At 38.4% G+C, this 13511-nt stretch overlaps 1 protein-coding gene across 1 annotated transcript; it reads left to right on the top strand.

Annotated features, from left to right (window-relative positions):
- Positions 1–828: 828 nt before the first annotated feature.
- On the top strand, positions 829–13380 carry LOC139969563 (uncharacterized). Its single transcript, XM_071974654.1, has 8 exons — positions 829–1293; positions 3352–3578; positions 5326–5595; positions 7445–7896; positions 8555–8730; positions 9141–9568; positions 10112–10399; positions 10950–13380. Exons 1-8 carry the CDS (start codon positions 1179–1181, stop codon positions 11148–11150), a joined length of 2157 nt encoding a protein of 718 aa, XP_071830755.1. The 5' UTR covers positions 829–1178; the 3' UTR covers positions 11151–13380.
- The last annotated feature ends 131 nt before the right edge of the window (positions 13381–13511 follow it).

The following is a 13511-nucleotide window of genomic DNA, read 5'->3' as shown; positions in this document are numbered from 1 at the left end:
GGAGACATTATTGATGACTTCGAAACTTATCCAACTTCTCCAGAAATTCATTCGCAGTTCAAAAGAGATGGGGGTTTTCATCTGCCCGTGGGAGGGGGTGGAGAGGGGGATACATGGCAATTCCCTCTCCACCTGACCCAGGGGGTGGAGCAGGGGATACGTGACAGATCTCAACGCCATCATCAGTTGAGTGGAGTGGTCTGCTGTCCTGGCGTTTCTGGTGTATCACATTCTGGTCAATATTTTATAACATTCTGTAAAGTTTGTTCTACTGTACTACTTTCTATGTCTTGAAAAGTAATAGTAACAAAAATCATATTCTCTTACCTATAGCCTACTCCCATCAGTCTAGTTTTGTTGTTGTAGAATTCGTCATTTTTGTCAGACAAAAAGAAAATGCATATAGCCTATACCAGCAGACTAAGTCATAAAGAAGGAACAATGACCTGTAATACCTAAAAATAAAATCCACAATTCTTGTGTCTAGAAACTTAAAAGACTCCTCTTTATACCGTACTTTGGATTGTGGTAACAGCGCAGTATAAACTGCATAGCAATAATCGTCCGTAAAGCAGACAAACCAACTAGCATATTTAAAGGTATCCTGTATAGGCCCCAAATATGCTCGGATATTAAAATTTTGGTCGCCTTTGGTCAAAATTTTTAAACTGCCTTTATAACCACCCTGGAGAAAGTTGTCCTCACTGAGACATTCAGTCATCTTTTATGCTCATGTAGAATGTCTTACAACAATTATTGGAAATTAAAGACCTCCAGGAAAGTACCGTTTTGAAAACTTCAAGAAATTATAGCACGCTATAATCTTGGGCCTATACAGACTATACCTTTAACCTGTTTGCACGATATTTCATAACAGCCTTTGTGAAACAGTCAACCGGACCATTGACGTAATCTTTACATAATAGTTTTTCAATGTGAATGTCACGCTGGTATAGGCTCTGATAGTTTCCCTGGAGTCTGCATTCCTTTACAAATACGAGTGGAAAAGAGGTGAAACAAAAGTTCCAGTCTCCTTATCGCTTCACCAAACATATTTAAACCTCACTTTACTTCCTTCAATGGTTGGCTTTTCACAAAGGGTGAATATGGGCTTCGTGCAAACGGGATCGACTTGAATATGATAGTTGATTTGTTTGTTCGTTATTACACGGCAGGATATGAAACTTGTTTGTCGTTTTCAAGTATCAGATTTCAAAATGGAAAAGTTATTTGCAGCAACATTTTTCGTTTTTATACAAACTCTTCTCCTTTCTGGATGCTATGCAGACCATTGTGAGTATATACCAAATTATTTCCGTGGCTATGGACGCTGATTGTATGTCCAGAGGTATCGAAACCGGCAAGGAAGGTCGTAATTCCACTGCAGGGGTTTGCCATGTTTGGACATGTCACTTTGCTGGTACTTCTTGACTTAAGCCCGGCTTTTGACACCATTGACCATAATGTCCTTTTGTCCGTATTATCTAATCAAATTGGTATTACTGGTATTGTCCTAAACTGGCTTAAAGGTTTTATTGTGGGCAGATCGCAAAGAGTTAGAATAGGGGCTGTTCTTCTGACGAGATTACAATTAAGTTTGGTGTGCCACAGTAAGTTGGGTCCAGTCTTATTTAACATCTACATTCCTTCACTTTACGCTGAAGTTTCTAGAATGGGTTTTAATATTAATGGCTTCGCTGGTGATCACCAGGTTTATAAACATTTCAGGCACCACAATCAAGGATCTGTTCTGGTTTATTCTCTACAGTCCTCCTTTGGTTGTATTCAACGTTGGAGGCGAAAATACTATTTGCAACTCAACCCTGGCAAGACCCAAATACTTGTATTTGGTCCCCCTCCTATACTAAAGCTGATTCATATCAAGGGTGTTATTCTTAACACTGTTGATTGTGTACGTACGTTTTGACCAAATTGTTCGAAACCTTGGTGTTCATTTTGACGATACCATGTCTTTTCGGCATCAAATCTGTTCACTTAAATCCAGGTGCTTTAAGAATAGAAGAAATATTCCTAAAATTGTCCAATCCATGGTTATTTCGCATATTGATTATTGTAACTCACTTTATTTTGGTATCAACCAACATTTATATGATCAACTCCAATCTATTCAAAATTTTACTGCAAGAATGATATATGGTAGAAGTAGATATGATCATGTGACTGATCTATTCCATGATCTTCATTGGCTTAATGTCAAGGAGAGGGTCTTACTTTAAAATAATATTGATTGTGTTTAAATCTGTTAGACGACTGGGTCCTGAATATATCCATGATATGTAATTGGTAACCTCTGACCGTAGCAGAAATGTGTTATTAAAAGAGCCTCGTATGGGTATCGCTCGTTTGCGAAGGCTGGACCTAAATTGTGGAATAAGCTTCCTGTCCAAAATGCTGCTACTTTTAAGAGGCAATTCAAAAACTACTTATTTGTCAATGGTTCTGATTTTAGCCAGAATCTCGACCAGGTAATATATATATATATATATATATATATATATATATATATATATATATATATATATATATATATATATATATATATATATGTATATGTATATATATATGTATATATATATGTATATATATATATATATATATATATATATATATATATATATATATATATATACATATATATATATATATATATATATATATATATATATATATATATATATAAGCGATGATTTTATTGTTGTTTTCGTATTTTGCGTCTCTTTAACCTGTTGGCATAGGCCTATCTTTCTTATTTTATTATGGCTTTCTTTCCTTTGTTGAGCTTCTAGAAAAGCACAAGAAAAACAAATAAAAACGAGAGAGAAAACAAGAATTTTACGGATCACAGAATAAAATCGTTTGATACAGCTCGCTGCATTTTTCAATATCTGTAACGATAACAAAGCATACACAAACCATTTAAACAACAAACCTGCTGTAGTTTATATAGAGTTTTAATTTTACTGCCAAGGCCAAGCCGCAGTTATATTCAGACAGATACCCAAACTATAACTTAAAATTGATGTTGCTATACTATACCCTTTTAGAGGCTGATGCAACAATTATCATCAACTCACGGTCAAAGCCAGGGTCGCAACTAAATATACACCATATATATGCGTTACAACCTAAAAGGTGGAACGTTCTTCAATATTACTTCAAAACTTTCCACATATAACCACCCCACCCTACCCCACCCCCTCCGGACGACATAGCATATTAGCCCCTAACAGTACCAAGAAAACCATGAGGCTATCCCCCCCCCCCCCCTGAATATTCTTATTCTCTTCAAAATGTTCATTTTCATCTCGACACGATTGTTCTACTTTATAGCTTCAATCAGTCCATTCCACGACTGTTTCCGACCCTGTGATTGGCCCGCCAAACCAATGATATGTAGTTACCATTTCCGAGTAGAATGGTTGTCTTCGATGTCCACTTTTTGTGGCGATTGTCCTCTGAACAACACCCACTGTGATAACGATTACTGTATACCACTCAACGGAGTACAGAGACCAATATTGACAGTTAATAGACAATTCCCAGGACCAAGTATACAGGTAAGACAATCTATAATTAATTAAAAGGATGACTGCTGTAGACACGTATAAACCACTGCTAGTTTTGTCCAAATTGCGGTCATTTTTATGCCAATTTTTACTCTCTGAGAAATGACACCCGTTAAACATCAGAGGTTCTTAAAGTATGTCATCAGTTTTCTTATACTCTATGACACAGACCATAGAATAAGGCCATGGGATTCTTCTAAATTGATTTGTGTTCATAAGCAACACCAAACGCAATATAAATGCATAGGTCTGGATATTGACAAATTGCAGTGTACGAACAACGTATGCATGGAAATCGTAGGGGTACTTTCAGTACCCGTACAGTAAGGGCAAAAAAAAAATCACGCAAGATTTGTAACCTGTGCACGAAACCAAGCTATTTAGCCGTGATCCACTATCAACCAAATATCCTCTTGAATCGAGACTGCGACTGTGTTATTATCGTCAAATATGTAACACGAGGTGCCTTAGATGATCTAAGCAAAATATGCCCGTCAAATGAACTTAGACAAAAGGCATAGAAAACGGTAGGGGTTAGAGCTAAAGAGAAATATTTACTTTTCTCACATTCCTGTCAGAGTTTGATCAAATATTAACAAGCTTTCTATGGCCATTGCAAAAGTATAGTTTACACTGCACAATGGAATATTAGTTGTATATTTTCAATACTCCTCAAAGGTTGGGAACTTCATCTCGAGCCTATACTCAGACAGGGCCTCTATAAGAAATCACTTTCAAAAACTGCTATACAGCAATTTTTAGCTGCTTTATAGCATGCTTTATATGTATATATATATATATATATATATATATATATATATATATATATATATATATATATATATATATATATATATATATATATATATATATATATATATATATATGTATATATATATATATATATTTATATATATATATATATATATATATATAAATATATATATATATGCTATATGTCTGCTACTTAGCTGCTTTATATAACTACTATATTTTAGCTGATCTCTTGATGAAGATCTTTGTTGGGTAGTTGGGTGGGGGGGGGGGTTGGGGGGGGAAGGGAAATACTCTGAGATTAAATTGTTAAAAATTATGGTTATCTCCAAAATAAATTGTTTATGTAAAGTATATTGCTACATTAAAGCAGCTCTTTAGTTTGAAAACCAGTTGACAGTGTGTTTTATCACTAAAATGGTCAAATCGATGATCACGTGGGGTTACGTCTTAGACACAACTATAGTTTTAGGTCCGACTGACGAAGGAAAGGGTTATATGAGGCTACAGCCACGGGATCGTGGTTAAACTATAGGGTGCCCGGGGAAAATAGAGTAGACCAAAGGAATAATGCATTCTCCTTTTTACAGAAGAAAATCTTCATACGTCCATGAATTCATGACTCCTCATACCATCCACAGTTTTGTCCCAACCCGCCCCCCCCCACACTCAATTTTTAAGCTTTCAATGTTTTTCTTTTAAAGAATGTTATGAAATGAGAATACATTACTTAAAAGGTACTCTGAACTACCAAAAGGGGTAATTTATTTTAAGAGGAACCTTTGAAGGTGTTTCACATTGGGGGGGGGGGGGGGGGGAAGTGGGACATATTCCCTGTATCCCTCACCTCACCTCAGCCTCCCCTGTCTTGGAGACACTAACATATGTTAGCTTAACCTCTTACGTATACGATGTAGGCTTTGAACTCCATTCGTTCTGTTGTCGATTTCTCCCCGTTGTATAGGTTTGTGAGGGCGACACCATTAATGTCACAGTGCAGAATGCGATTAATAATCACGAAGAGCTCGCTATACACTGGCACGGTATCCATCAGGTAGGCACGCCTTTCATGGACGGCGTTCCAAAGGTCACACAATGCCCCATACCATTTGGAAGCAGTTTCGTCTACACCTTCAACGCCACCGAGTCAGGAACCCATTACTGGCATGCACACTCTGGTCATCAAAGAGCCGACGGTTGTGTTGGTTCTTTGATAGTGAGACAGGCACCTGAGGTAAGAATGTCATATACTCTTAAAGGGACATTCTGGTGGAAGAAAATGTAACACTCAAAAAGAGAAAGAAAAGAAAAGGTTATTCCCCACTCTGCATGCAAGTTGGGAAACCCCATCTTATCATATACTAACAGAAAATGTCATATCGATTGATTTTGGTTTTTATTAGAATCAAATGTTCCTTTGATGAAAAGCTAAATGTGTTAAAAGGTTCCTTTCATCAAATTTCGGCATGATTTGTACTATTATTATTATTATGAGTATATTTCCAAATCGTTTATCATGAAATTGGCGATAAAATTAAATACGAAGAAGAAGCTTGTTTCTTTGGTTTGATTGGGAAGTAACCCGTGATAGTTTATTGTTTTAGGGTACCAATCACAACAAGAGGGAATATCTACCGTACAACATAATACACCTACCAAAAATATATGAAACAACTTGCTCCTTAATGTTTATTCCATGGGAGTAGCCTTCTGTATAGTTTACTGCTTAGAATGTCAATCACAAGAAGAGGGAATACCTACCACATAATACACTTAACCAATACTTTTAGTTTCATAATATTTCAAATAAGTGCATATAGATACATGTGCTGCATACACTGTGAAAAGAGACAAACGGCGCTAATATTCCATTCATGCATGTGATTAGTAACACACTAAACACAGCCGCGCAATACTTATGCAGTTTCGTGAATACGGGTACAACTTTTAAATCTCCATTTGATATGAATACCGGTATGAGTACAAGGCTCTTAGTGCGTGTACACGGGTAGATTATTATTGTGAGTGGCCTACTCACAATTAAACTAACTCCGTGTAGCACTCACGTCATTGGAAACGATATTTCGGTTAGGCCTATTCTAACGACTGATCAGTCTGCAGTGTGAGTTCATGCGATGCTGCAGCTTCCAAGTAACAATATTGGGTATGGGGGTTTCCGAGTAGCGACATGCAACTGGCTGGTATTAAGTTAAAGAATTCCCGTCGTATACGGATTAACGTCGACCGCAAGTTGGTTTAACTGAGCCTTTCATGCATTTTGTAATTTTCGTCCAATAGTTCTTGTAGCCCACCAAATGTCATTTGTTGGGGAGGGGGAAGGGAGCAGGAAGACATTGACTGGGGTGGCTCCCCCCCCCCCCGCTAGTTACGCCACGGATGGTGTGCCACTAGAATATGACGGTGGTAAAAATGCGGAATCAGTAGTCGGTATATGCATTTGTTTCCGTGTATATATATATATATATATATATATATATATATATATATATATATATATATATATATATATATAAAGTATCTCTTTCGAGATCCGGCTTTAGCAATCACAAATGATTTACAGTCGGTTAGCATTATGTTTGATCTCTAGAGCAAGGCAAATACGTCACCAAACCAGAACTAGTATTTTTCGATACAGGTGACAAGCGCCTACAGTTCGAATCCCGGTGGAGGCTGGAAGTTTTTTCACTGTTCTTGATTTTCCAACTCAGTACGATAAACAGATAGCTAGACAGCTAGACAGACAGACAGACAGATAGACAGACAGACAGCTATACAGCTGGACAGCTGGACAGACAGACAGCTAGGCAGACAGCTAGACAGACAGACAGCCAGACAGCTAGACAGACAGATAGACAGATAGACAGATAGACAGATAGACAGATAGACAGATAGACAGATAGACAGATGGACAGATAGACAGATAGATGGATAGAAAGATAGAAAGATATTTATATACAGATAGACAGACAGACAGATAGACATATAGACAGACAGATAGACAGACAAACAGAACCAAACCACATATCATTTATATTCTTTATCTTATTTCGCCCTGATCACAGAGAGACGCCCACTATGATTCGTATCAGATTGATGACGAGTCACACGTCATTCTGTTACAAGACTGGTTCCATAACCCAACGCTTATGACTTTCGTTGGCCATACTTTGGCTAACCTACCGAATACTCCTGATGCCATACTCATCAATGGACACGGCCAAAGTGTTAGCTTCGAAACACATGACAACAACGTAGATCCACCGGTGTATACTGCCCGGGAAGTACTGCAGGTGCGAACGGCAATGACGCAGAGATTCCGTGTCATCAGTAACGGAATAATAAACTGTCCGTTACAAGTATCCGTAGACAACCATACACTTTCAGTTATCGCGACAGATGGCCGACCAGTGCGAGCGAAACCTGTCGACTCCTTCGTGATATTTGCCGGCGAAAGATTTGACTTCCTTCTGGATGCTGGACAGGACGTTGGTAATTACTGGTTGAGAGTCAATGGGTTAGTTAGATTGTTTTACTCATACGTTCGGATTAGGCCCGACGAGAGAGTGGGTCCGAGGGGTCTACAGCTCTGGGGCCACCAATGGGTTATTTAGGGAAAGGGGAGTGGAAATATGAAGTACCCCGGGAATTGTGGGGTGAAGAATAAAGTCTTTTTCATTTTCCTATTGTAAAAACATTCTTCCTATTGTCAAGACATTTTTTCCTTTGCAATTATTTGACATTTTTTTTGACATTTTTTCCTTGTAAAGCAAATTTTTTCCTATTGTAAAGAAATCTTTTGTCCTACATTATAGTACTAGTAGCAAGTGTATACATAGGTGCAACCACGTATATTTCCTGTGGGTGGGGGGGGGGAGGGGTTGGGGTCCCCGCTCCAAAATTCCTAGTGGATAGGATGTATATGTGATACAACCTAAACCAGTTGAAACTTCTTCGACGTTTAAATAGTAAAATATAGCATATGCATATAAGCAACTCCAATTGACTAAGATTTCTCAAAGGGGAGGGTCCACCCTCCCTTTAGAACCATCCCCTCGGCGAACTTAGCCCCTCCCTCTCCCCGATTACAAGAATGACGGTTCTGCCCCTAAGTATATATATATACTGGTAGTCTTTTTTTTTAATTTTCACCTTCTTTTCGTTTTCAAAACCAGACTTGGAGATTGTTCGTCTCGCCAGGAATTGGCTGTGGTTCGATATGAGGGCGCTCATTCAATCCACCGTCCATTACTTCCTGAACATTATCGAGTTATAGGCTCTGTCCTGAATCCATACAATGAACTTGACGTGTCTGGAGTGTACGAACCATTGCATATGTTGGAGTCGTTAGGTGAGTATAAAAAAAAAAACAGCTGCTGCGTTGCCATGGCTTTACCAGTTGAGACTTCAAGCCGGATTGTTATATGCAAATTAATTTCATATCAACTCACTTCCAAAACAGTTAATCAAAGACAGGATTCTCAAATGGCCCAGATACTTTGTCATTGATTGATTTCTTTAGGGGTGGAAAAGAAGGGTCGAGACAGCTAATATATGCTGTGTAAAATCAATATACTCTTATGGGGTTTCTTTTCATGACACACCTGAACTCGTGGACCCGATATATTTATAGACAAACGCCCCACCTAAAAAAACAACAGGAAATACGCCACTTTGTCTTACAAGAAAAAATAAAAGATAGAAATGAAACTTAAATTTTGCCTTTATGATGAATAATTTCTCTTTGCGTTCATTTTGTAGAGGAAGATAAAGATGGCGTGTTAGGTGATACTGTGACTACGTACTACATTCCACTTGACTTCAATAGTGTCAGCAGGTTTGGAGATTCCGATGATGAAGTCATGACGTCACACGACGATGGAGGACATGACACAGGAGGTGAAAGCCACACCCATGCGAAACGAGCTCATGACCCCCATGGCTCTGACGAGCACCATAATGATACTGAAGATGTTCATCAAAGTACCGGCAGCGGAGGCCACGCCCACGCCCACGGGGAAATAACTGCCCAAATAAACCACGCCTCTTTCCGTATCCCTGCTGCAAATCTCCTTACCCAGTATGACGATATCGATCCATCGACTTTCTGTGACGTCAGAGATATCGATCCGAAGTGCAAAACGACTTATTGTGAATGTACACAAGTTTTGTACGCTCAAGTTGGAGAGGTAAAAGGCTATATACGAGTATATATAGATACCGTTACCGTGGGGCCTGCAATTATACTTTTCACACTAAACTGTCTTAATTACATAGTTATTACATAGTTTAACGCAGATCAGTATATTATTCCAAGGGCATCATTACAGTCATCTAGGCCTGACTTAAATTTCCTGCCAAGGTCTTTGTCGTAACCCTGAACTCTAGAGAATCGGGGGCATGGAGGGGTGAGGGGCATCAAAAATTAATCAATATATATGTATACATATGTGTGTGTCTTGTAATGTTACATAGCCGCTATTATTCGATTTTCATTATAGATTTTCGACTTCAAGTCACGCTGTTTCGACCTATTGAAGATTTTGTTATATATTTTTTAAATTTTACCATATCTCTAGCAAACCACCGTACTGCAGGGAATTGAGCGTACATTTGTTCTCCGACTTATATATATATAGCTTGTAACATAATTTCATGCATTATTTTATTGTAATTATTTTTTCTTCTTCTTCATCATCTTATGTTTTTGTCTCTCCTACTTTACTACACAGGTTATTGAATTAGTTCTAGTCGATGAAGGTTTTGGGGCGGATCAAAGTCACCCTATGCATATCCATGGTCACGCTTTTAGGGTGTTAGCACAGGAGAAGAAAGGGGATAGTCTCACTGTGGACCACGTGATAGAGATGGATCGAAATGGTAATATCGATCGAAACTTGGACTCTCCGCCCTTAAAAGACACCGTAGCTGTACCAGACGGCGGTTATACAATTATCCGTTTTAATGCTTCCAACCCTGGATGGTGGTTGTTCCATTGTCACCTACAGTTCCATCTCACCGTAAGTAGCTTCGTCAAGGCTGAAGGGTATACGGGGACGGTGAGGGGGTGTCAGGGGGAGGTGAACCACCGGGTAACTGAAACTCCAAGACATTATAAAACTCAATTAAGCAAATGAGATTAAAAGCCAATCCAATACACTTTGCACATGTACGATTTCATTGATAAAAGCAGAGTTAGCCGAAAATGCGTTGATAAATGTTGTCACCGAAAGTAGACGGTTATATGTTCAATGGAGTGACGTCCCCATATTGACAAAGAACTTCATGTTTTATTATTACCAATATCGACAATATGGCTGTGTAAAATCACAACATGTCAGTTTTGGAAAAGTGGCACGCGCAGGGCGGGCGGGAGCGGGGAGGCCATGTCCTTCACCTTTCATCGAGAGCTCGTTAGAAAGACGTTCAGTCGGAGTACGTTCATACATTCAGTCGTTGAAGAATAGCCAACCCCCTCAGCAGGTGCACAGTTCTTCCCTTTTCAACTTCACAGTAAAATTCAGGAAGTCAAGCATTTTATTTTGTTCACTTAATTTTCACCCAATACAGAACGGTATGAGTATCGTCATACGTGTTGGCGATAAGGAAGACCAGCCACCAGCCCCGTACAACTTTCCTACTTGTAATGACTGGCGACTCAGAGAATCATCAGCTGCGGGACCTGCGTTTGATTCTGTGATGAAGTCCTGGATTTTGTGGCCTTTGGTCGTGTCACACATTATCTTTACTTTCTTTTCAAATTTGACCTAAGCTGGTGCAAGGTGGTTAATTCATCCAAATATATTCATCTGGAGTATCACTCTCTTTTTAAAGAAAATTAATTGTTGTACATTTTTTTGGGGGGGGGGGGGGGTTGAGGGATAGGAGTGGTATTTTCTTTTTCGAAGATTTTATTTTGGAATTATAAACAGAACGAATCGAATGACGTGTTTTATTGCATACTTGAGTTATTATTGTTCCTGTAACATGAAAATACTGTACTGTATATTCACCTTAGCTATTTGCGAATAGGTATAAATTACATTTGAGGGAAGAACAGGGCTGCAGAAAATGATATCACCACCGCCTCAACTATTATTCATTTATTTGGTCAACAGTCAGTGGCGTGCACAAGGCGGGGGCGGGCGGACTGGAGTGGTGGGCGAAGCTCTTCCTTCACCTCCATTGCCGGTCGGGGAAAAAATGTTCAGTCGGAGACTTTTTTTTACATTCAGTCGAAGAAGAATTAGACACCTTCTTTGGGTTCTATGCATAAAGGGTCATGCCGCCCTATAGGCTAATTCAGTCGAGGAATTTAGAATGTTATTTTTGTACTTGGGGGGGGGGGGTTGGGGGTAAAATGTTAATTCAAACAGGAGAGGGATATGTTCTCTGCAAAATATTACTATATTTTGCAACTTTTGAACGTGTTGAAGAACTTTTGAATGTTTAACGGCTGAACCGCACATAAACGGTTAACTAGACTATATATTTATATACCTTACACAAATTTTTTGTTGTATTCTGTCTGACATTGGTGAAGGGGGTCCGGGCGGGGGGGGGGGGTGTCCTGCATCATACAGCTGTCTTCAGTTGCTTTTGATAAATTTTATCATGCTGTTCGATATTATATAAAGTCCAGCTTGGCTAGATCTTATATGCAAGTTTCCTTTAAGATTTGAAGTATCAAAATCTAATAATTTTAAACTTTTCAAATTTTCAAATTTAACATGTGTATAAAATTTTACTGCCATATGAAATAGAACGTAAGAATTAGAACGTAGAACAAAGATAATGCAATTTTATATGAGGAAAAAAATCTGTTAACTGTGTACGGGTATCATTTGCTCTTATCCGATTACGTGCCTTGCACCATTTTATATGCAAATACAAGTAGCATATACACCAATAAATCCCCCCCCCTCCCCTCCCCATATTGACTTGCATACTAAATCATCATATTAACGTGGTCTCATATCGTTTTATACTAGTTGTTAGCAGGTTAACACAATTGATCTCTAAATAACGACTGGATCGAGCCTCTATTCTTTCATTATTTAAAGATCAGTGGTTAACGCTCATTTTCAATGGATGGCAGCACACGTTGGCCATTCGCGGTGGAACTTTTGGCGTTCCGTATTATGGCCTTGTTGAATTTTTAGCTATGCAGAAAGCCCCAGTCCAAGTGTTTGTCACTGGTAAAGAAGTAGGCTATCTTTCTTTACCTCCCCGAAAAAGCAGAGAAATCACCCTCTTATCTGTACATTGAGCCAATTAAATTTTCTTATTTATGCAACAGTCAAACCACATATACACGTATACCATGCTCTAGAACGCACACCACATAAACCAAAATGGATTTGGTAATTAAGATATCTAGAATATGTTCCTCTGCTGCTTTTTGACACTCGAAATTAAGACTTATATCTCAGAAGTTTGTCGTCTTATCTTAAATTTCGACATATTCTTACTGACAATTTTTGACATTTATCATTATCAGTTGGGTATTTTTATGTTCAAGAAGTTGCGGGAATGCTTGCTTCCAACAAAGTTTTCACCTTTTTCCCACTCCTACTAATACAATTCATGACCATAGTACCAGACAACAGTCAAATGTATTTCACAAACATACCTATTCTGCAACTTCACAACTAACTGTTAGATACACTGGTTCTAGGTTTTGGAATACCCTAGAAACTCAGGTAAATAGTTCAAAATCACTTTTACATTTTGAAAAACAACTAAAACGGTCTTTATTAAATAAGCACGTGTAAAGTTTCTAGTTTCTTTTACTTTTTTAGGTGTATTTTGGTGGTGGTGGTGGGGGGTTGTTGGTGGCCTGGCCTCGATAAGCTCTGCTTCTGCAAGGTCTCCCCCACTTCATATCATTTGTATATATCAATTATTTGATTCCTATGGAATGTATTTGTGTATGTTAAAATGTTATATGTTCACTTTGTTTATGTTACGGTGAAGTGGAAATAAATAGTTTCAATTTCAATTTCAATTTTCAAAAATTTGACGCCCTGTCTAACTCTTTTCCCCCACCCCCACGTTCACATTTCAAACTTGATCCGCGATCCCCGTCGTATGTGGAACCACATTATTATTGCACAATGCACTTTGAAACTA

The sequence above is a fragment of the Apostichopus japonicus genome, chromosome 7 (genome assembly GCF_037975245.1).
Source record: "Apostichopus japonicus isolate 1M-3 chromosome 7, ASM3797524v1, whole genome shotgun sequence".
Classification (NCBI taxonomy): domain Eukaryota; kingdom Metazoa; phylum Echinodermata; class Holothuroidea; order Aspidochirotida; family Stichopodidae; genus Apostichopus; species Apostichopus japonicus.
This window is presented reverse-complemented; position numbering and strand designations above follow the sequence as displayed.